Here is an 8,689-nt window from a genome sequence, read left to right as displayed (position 1 = left end):
TAACCTTGTATATATTCCCTTGGAAAAACAATAATAATAAAAAAGCCTTATATTCTGTTTTTCCTATATATGGATAGGTTAATAACATATTTCTCTCGAATGAAACAAAGGAGAGATTGAGGAATTTTGCTTCTAACAAGCGATCTTCTGACTTGTAAAGGTGTTAATATCAACCCTAATTTTCTTTTCGCATGCTACAGCTTGATTTGCAGCTTTGGTAAGTTCAATGTAATTATTTACTACAATCTCTTTGTTTGTTTCTAGCTTTCTTTAATTAACAAGAAGTAAAACTTCCATTAAAATCCCGACAAGCTGTTGTTAATTATTAATCTAATTTATTATATATGCCTCTTAGTCTTTAGTTTTGATTCTTAACTAATTACCTCTACCTGTTTCATGAAAATTTGCTTTCTTCATTATTGCGACTATTTGGTTTTGTTTTGATATTTGAAATTGAGATTGAATCCTAATTAATAAAATTAAGAGTTCAACATTATATTAACATAACAAAGGGTTGTTGGCACTATTCGGACTTTGTTTTCAAACTCTTTCTGATCATAGCTGGTTTTATGACAATTAATTTCTGTATATCCAACTTTTGGGACAACATGTAAATTACTTGGCATAAACCTCTCTAATTAATTTATTTCCTCTTCTAATATAGCAACTAATAAATAAAGAATCAGAAAACTAAACTTCTAAAAATCTAGCGAAGTACTCTACTGAACCTAACTATTTAAGTTTTAAGCTAGCTATTGAAATTTGACCATGCACTTTTGCTTTTAGTTTTGTTCAGAAGGAAAAAAAAACCAAGTTTTGATTGCTTTTGAACACTTAAACTCAAGGCAGGTTTTTTTTGGGCCAAGAAATCAAGTTGTTTCTTTGTTAATATATATGTATATGTGTAATATTTTCGGTTATGTGCTGAGGATTTATATATATATATATATATATTTTTTTTTTTTTTCGCTAAGGATTTAGGATTTAGCGGTTCTCTTATATTTGGACACTTCATATTTTTTTTTAGGATTCTTTAAAACTTTTGGGCTCAAGTACATTATATTTTCATGCAGGAAAATAGTTTGGGTTTTGTGAACATGGAAGCAACAGTTAAGGTCGAGGATGAACGACCGTCGTATTCTCTTCTTCCCCGCATATCTCAACCTTACCCTTGGCTTGTTATATCTCATGGAGAGTTTGCTCAAAGGCAAACCTTCTTCAACATATCACAACATCGGTATTACACTAAAATCATTCCTAAGATGCATAATAAACAAATATGTTGCTCTTCCTTTGGATGGTTAGTGTTACTAGATCTTGTCTCATCTGATTGTTCTCTTTTGAATCTCATTTCGATGGAGACAATTCAACTTCCTCCTTTCAATATGAAATTTGATACGTGCATTCTCACAGCACCTCCAAGTGATCCAAATTGCCACATCCTTTTCTTTAATTATGTAGAGGATGAGTTTATATTTTGTTTTCCCGGTGCTTATGAATTTTCAAAACAAAAGTTGGAAGATAATGTTGTAATCAGTGTGACAACATTTGGAGGAAAGACTTATTGCATTTCTTCAGAATATTGTTTGCTTACACTTGAGTTTGAAGGATCAAGTCTTCGATTTACAAAATTAAGTGTCAAAACAGAATCGAAGCTGTTTAACTTTACCATTCAACGCAAAAAATTTTTGGTTGAATTTTCTGGAGAGATGCTACTTGTTTGCAAGATTTACTCTCTAAGATTATATGAATGGGCTTCATATTTTGAAGTTTTTAGGTTTGATTTCTGTGAAAGGGAATGGGTTGAGGTGAAAAGCATTGGAAATAATGTAATTTTCCTCGCAGATCAATGTTACGGCTCATTCTATTCAGTAGCTGAAGAATTTGATATAAAGAGAAACTCCATTTACTATACTCAGTGTGAAGATAGAAATATTTATGTCTATGACTTGGAAAATCAAAGTGTTACAACATATTTGCCTTGTCCCATTGTCAGTCGTCGAAAATCATCTCATTATTGGTGTATGTTGCCAATGGCAGATAACTCTTAAGATTTAATTTCTTTTGAGAAAAAAATTATGTAGTCTTTTTTTTTCTTTTTGGTCTTTAATTTGTTATTTAGTTTAATAAAATTATAGTTTGTTGATTTTTAATAATTAACTTTAAATCTATTATTTTTTAGACTTGAAATTATCAATGATTGAACCATGATCATTAAAAATAAAATTTTAATATTTAATCAACAAATCACGTCATTGTTGGCACTTTTAATTTATTAATTTGTTAATAAAATGTAAAAAAACTTTTTTTTTGAAAAAATTATCAAATTGATACAAACCAAAGATTAATGATTCAAATTAATTCAGTTCTCCATTGTTTAAATTTTAAATATTTTATTTTCTAAATTACTTTAAAGGTATTGACATTATTTTATAAATAAAATATTTTTTGTTTTATTAAAACTTTAAAAATAATAATATAAATATAATAAAAATACAATTCTCGGATAATTTTTATTTTTATTTTATAAATAAAAAATCGAATTGAATAACTATTTTACCATTCACATCAAATACAACGAAATCAAAATAAAAATTTAATTGAACACTACTATTGGAATCAAATTTTTTGCACAAATCATTACTCACAGATTGAGCTTCAGCTTTTAACGACGACATGGTTTAAAAAAATAAAATTGATTCGTTGGTTTATAAAAATAATGATTATAAACCCTTTGCCTGATGTTATCTCATTTAGACAGGCAACAAAATCCTCTCCGTACAAATTATGACATGATGACATCCATTTTCATTTGCTAAACCTGCCTTCTCTTTGGGTGAGAATGTTCGATGACAGTGGCATCAAAGGCATTTGCCCACTGCCATATTAAAGATCCAATCCCACCAGCTGCAGCACGAACAACAACTGCATCTCCAGTTTCAACCTGTATTGCATGATACTGTATTACAACTTTTGTTAATATAATTAAAACTCTGGTTTTAAACTAAAATAAGATCAAGGAATGAGGATCAATGTCAAGATAAAGTGAAACAACCAAGGCTCCAAACATTATAAGTAGAACAACTTGTATCTATGAAACCTAGCTTGGAGCAACAACCTACCAGATACTAGATGGTCATACCCTTCGACCTAATTTATGCAGCGATAATAGGGTTTACAGAAGCAGGAACTGGAAGAATCTGTTCCTCAACATATGAAACCATAGGATAAACAACATAAGCAAAATATAACTAAGCTCTATTTCATTGCCATGTTATTCTCTATACTTCTTAACAATTCTTCCCATACCCAAGAAAAACAAAAACCAAACCCCAAAAATAAATAAATAAACCAACCCATCAACCATAAGACTGATTAGAAAAATAACGAAAAACAGAGGAGATTCTTTGATTATTGTAGCCAATCCAAAGATCTTTTATATTGCAGAGCTGACTTTACCAAGCTCTGTTTTTCATGCGATAGGGAAATTCACTTAGGCAAACAACCATTCACCATGCACTCTCGATCACAGCTCTGTGACACCTGTGACAACTGCTTCCATCTTTTGCGAAACAAAGCAATCTATTTTAGCTCAAATCGTGATTGGGAAAACCACAAGTTTTTCATCTTCCTTGCATAATTGTAATATTAATTATAGTTATATTTGTTAGGCCAAAAGCCCCAATCCAATTCATGTTAGCGGAAGTATAATCAAACAATGAATCAAACATGTAAGAGATAACTATTTAACATGGTTTAGTCCAATCAACCTACGTCCACGGATAAGAAATAAGATCTATTAGTTATAGAGAATTACAAACAAATATCAAATCAAATCAAACACTCATCACTAATTCCTATAGATCCTCTCAATCTCCTCTAGTCCTATAGAGTATTCTCAACTCAAGCAAATACATCCTATGTGGACCCTTTCAACACAAACAAACACATATCCATATATACCCATTCATCATACTTATGTGAACCCTCTCAATTTCCTCTAGTCTACTCCCAAACATTCAAACATACACAGTCATAAGATCTCTAGTCTACTCCCAAATATTCAAACATACACAGTCATAAGATGTAAATCTCCAGTACTCCTATAGAGTGTCTATCCCACAAAACCCTACAACTGTTTTACATATTTTTCTCATACCTAAACTTACAGAGACTTCATCTATTTATAAGCTTACAAACTTGCTTATTAAGAATCTATTTCATCTTAGAATTCTCAATTTTTCTTGTCCATAAAGTAATATCTGGCCAATCCCAAACAAATCTCTTATGAAATTTGTCACTATTCTCAACAATCTCTATTTGACTTAAATTCCATCAAATCATCTGTCTTATGCTAAAACACCATTTTCTTGGAGTGATTATATATATAGTAATCTTAATCTTTATAATATATCATCAAACTTAATTCAATTATTTTTTAGTTATTCAGTACTACGTGTTGATTAATTATTGCTATGACATGAAGTTGATGAATGAGATTTAATATCAATATTGCCTGGATAATGAAATTTAGATGAACTAATTCAATCTTGCATCACTCTCAAGTAAAGTTATCAAAACTAATACGAACTTATATAACTCACTCAATCCATTCAAATTTGACTCAATTTAATTTAAATAAAATCAACAATCCAAACTAAATTCGAAATTGTTTAAATTTGAAAATTACCTGAATTTATATTAAGATAAATTATTTAACAAAAAATCTACAATACATCTATTTATTATTTAATTTTGATTATAAGAAATCAACATTTTCCACTCGTATGAAGCAGTGCTATCAAATTATAAATTCTTTTAGACAACAGTACTAAGGAAAAAACTACAACAAGCAAAGAGAATTAACGAAATATATCTTCATTTCATGAAAGAACAGATTTATAAAGAATCATCTGCCATAAATCCTTTGGACAAGGCACAAGAGAAAAAGAGATGATTCCTTCCCTCCATATCTGCATTGCACAAGAAACAGGTCCTATTAGTTTTAGAGATCCCCTAGTTTTGTAGTCCGAAAGTGATTGGAAATCTATTTTCAATAGCCATCCAAGCCATGAGGGAGTGCCTAGGATCATGAGTAGGAAGCCAAACAAGCCTCTGCCCGTTGACTTTGGCTTGTTTATTCCTAAAGTTTAGCCATGCTGATCCAGTCAGAAATTTAGTGAACCTGATCCTTGCCATAACTTTTGAGCTATAAAAGCTTTCTCCAACTCCCCCTAAGCAAATAAGTAGAAACCCATGCAACCCATTAAGGAACCAGATTTTGTAAGGGGAATCCAGAAATTCGTCAGGCTACATGCTTGATTCTACTCCTTAAGATTTTTCAAGCCAAGACCCCCTCATACTTTCTGTGACAAATGAAATCCCAACTAATAATGCAAGCCCCTAGAGCAAAATTTTCCTTCCCCTTCCAAAAGAAAGCAGGACAGAGTTAAGACACTTTTTTTTTTATCAATTTTTGGGGAAGAATGAATTAACTACACTAGAGGTTTTGCATAACAAAGAGAAGTGATTGGATGATTTGAAGCTTGCCAACATAAGATAGGCGCTTGGAGGTCCGATTGTTAATTCTCTTATTGATTTCTCAACCACAGGAGAAAAATTTTTGTCACTAAGTCCCTCTGTGAGGAGGGGGACTCCTTACGAGCCAAGGTGCCAGGTTTGATCCCAGTTGTTCTTCATATTTGTACATAGACACCTATTCAAAATCTAGTATTAGTCCATAACTAAAAAAAAAATTCCAATATATAGTTGTAACTTGTAATAGCTTTTTCTTAATCAAAAACCACAATCTGGTAATTTTGTTACGAGCAGTTTTACAATTAAATGCTGACAAAAAAGTTTAGTATTAGTAAAAGCGAGATTCAAAAACTATGAACAGAGATATTCACATATATTTCTGCCTCTGGATTCAGTCATAAATCAATTGGCATCAGAGAGGGAAACAAAGATTAAGGAATGCACATTGTTATGCTAAAAATAAGAGACAAATAGCAAAAAGTAAAAGCGCTATGGAATATTAATAATCCATCTTTTTCTTCTTCATTTTGTAATAAACATTCTGTCTATAGAGATTAAAGAAAGTCAAGTTGAAATGGAGGGAGTTTTTTATGTAACCAGTTTTAACTTTTAATTGATTTCATAAGCAAAAAAATTTTAGCTTGCAATATTCAGTTTCAATTTTCAACCACTGGAAATAACCATACCACAAAAATTCAAAGTGTTTGGCTTTATGTTTGGCATCCTCTAACATATTGAGATGAATTATGTAGAAATAATAATAGAAAAGTAAAAATCATGCTGAAGAATACATTGATTCACTAATTTCAAAGATTAAGAGTGTGGAGTAAAACTAAAATAATACTCTAGCCACTCTGGCGCTCCATAATGTCAAACAAAGAAATTAGCTCCCATTTCTTTGATTTAAGATTATCAAGATTTAAACCCTGATCACAGGAACTTAAAGTTCAACGGTCTATCCACAAACAACATGGTTATTGACGAAACTAGTTCCCATTTTGATAAGGAATTAAGAACATCAAATCCAACAAGTCAAATTTCCAATGTTAAGAAAGCAATAAACTACAATAAATTATCAGACCATGAGGAAACAATAACTCAGACTTGGTCAAATCTAGAATTGAAATGTGAAAATACCAGCAAAAGAATATGCCAATCTGACGTATAATGTCGTTGAAATATAAGAAGGATGAAAGATTTGATGATATACATAACATATTGGCAAATCCGTTCAACTTGAAGAAGAAATTTTGGTAATATTGAAACAGGGGAGTCTTAAGCCGATTGACCTTATCACAAGTAAAAGACTACATGTTTGTAGTTTACAGTGCCATGAATGATGCGGTCTCATACTTCAGTAGAACAATTCAATATGCAATGATCAAAAGGCATCTTCACTATCACTTTTATAAAGAAATTGCGCCTTGATGAAGGGGAATAAAGTAGACAAATGAAGAATCATGAAAGTAGAATTACAAGTACTTATCAATCACCATCTAATTTGAATTGAAGGAAAAATGAGACTATCTAACTGAAGGGTCACAACTTGGTAATGTATATATATCTTCTGGCTCAGTCACGTAACTGCCCATAGTGCTGGAATTTCTCTAGCAATTATCTTTCGGGTCATAACTTCCTAGTTACTTGGACTCTCTAAGCTTCGTATTCCAAGTTGGATTTAGTCCACACAAGAATGAACTCTGATCAAAGTCGAGCCTTTCTCGGATTGGATTTTCTTAAGACACATTAATTAAACAATTCTTAACCGTTGGATTTACCATAGATTTATGTGATTAAATTTCTTAGTCCAAAACTCAACACCACACCCGTTACACAATTGCAGCACCAAATCAAACACTCACGAAAACCCTTTTCAAAGAGCGCCCAAATAAATCAATCTATATAATAATTTCACAAGCTAATATAATTGCATTAATTATAATCATAAATTTTAAAAAAATTATAGTCATAATCCTAATATGAAAAGGAGAATCTCAAGTGTAATTAAAAATTTGAATTCCATTCCCAATTAGGAAAGAATTCTTGGCTGCAAAAATACCAATAACCTTGTATATATTCCCTTGGAAAAACAACAATAATAGAAAGGCCTTATATTCTATTTTTCCTATATGGATGGGTTAATAACATATTTCTCTCGAAAGAAACAAAGAAGAGATTGACGAATTTTGTTTCTAACAGGCGATCTTCTGACTTGTAAAGGTAATACTATCAACCCTAATTTTCTTTTCGTATGCTATAGCTTGATTTGCAGCTTTGGTGCTTTGGTAAGTTCAATGTAATTATTTACTATAATCTCTTTGTTTGTTTCTAGCTTTCTTGATTTAAACAAGAAGTAAAACTTCAATTAAAATCCCGACAAGCTGTTGTTTATTATTAATCTAACTTATTATAAATGCCTCTTAGTCTTTAGTTTTGATTCTTAACTAATTACCTCTACCTGTTTCATGAAAATTTGCGTTCTTCATTATTGCGACTATTTGGTTTTGTTTTCATAATTCAAATTGAGATTGAATCATAATTAATAAAATTAAGAGTTCAACATTATATTAACAAATCAAAGGGTTGTTGGCACTATTAGGACTTTGTTTTCAAACTCTTTCTGATCATAGCTGGTTTTGTGACAATTAATTTCTATATATCCAACTTTTGAGACAACATGTAAATTACTTGGCATAAACCTCTCTAATTAATTTATTTCCTCTTCTAATATAGCAACTAATAAATAAGGAATCAGAAAACTAAACTTCTAAAAATCTAGCGAAGTACTCTACTAAACCTAACTATTAAGTTTTAAGCTACCTATTGAAATTTGACTATGCACTGTTGCTTTAATTTTTTTCAGAAGAAAAAAAAAATCAAGTTTTGATTGCTTTGAACTCTTAAACTCAAGGCAAGTTTTTTTTGGGCCAAGAAGTCAATTTTTTTCTTTGTTAGTATATATGTATATATATACATATATATATATTTGGTTATGTGCTAAGGATTTATATATATATATATATATATATTATGCGCTAAGGATTTAGGATTTAGTGGTTCTCTTAAACACCATAGTTAATATATGCTTTAGTTATTTTTTTATATTGTAACCAAATTTTTTGTTAACTTCTTTGTAAATGCCACAGTAACT

The 8,689-nt window shown here is 30.6% G+C and overlaps 1 protein-coding gene across 1 annotated transcript; it reads left to right on the top strand.

Annotated features, from left to right (window-relative positions):
* The first annotated feature begins 1,097 nt into the window (after nt 1–1,097).
* LOC149518043 (F-box protein At4g00893-like) lies at nt 1,098–2,051 on the top strand. The gene has a single exon (XM_089763400.1). It carries the CDS (start codon nt 1,098–1,100, stop codon nt 2,049–2,051), a length of 954 nt encoding a protein of 317 aa, XP_089619526.1.
* Nucleotides 2,052–8,689: the final 6,638 nt, after the last annotated feature.

This window comes from Durio zibethinus, chromosome 7 (genome assembly GCF_047325235.1).
Source record: "Durio zibethinus cultivar Kanyao isolate XHJ-2024 chromosome 7, ASM4732523v1, whole genome shotgun sequence".
NCBI lineage: Eukaryota > Viridiplantae > Streptophyta > Magnoliopsida > Malvales > Malvaceae > Durio > Durio zibethinus.
This window is presented reverse-complemented; position numbering and strand designations above follow the sequence as displayed.

Bases quoted from the DNA above. Each gene is read 5' to 3' on its own strand.
- LOC149518043 (XM_089763400.1), top strand. From the start codon at position 1,098: ATGGAAGCAACAGTTAAGGTCGAGGATGAACGACCGTCGTATTCTCTT.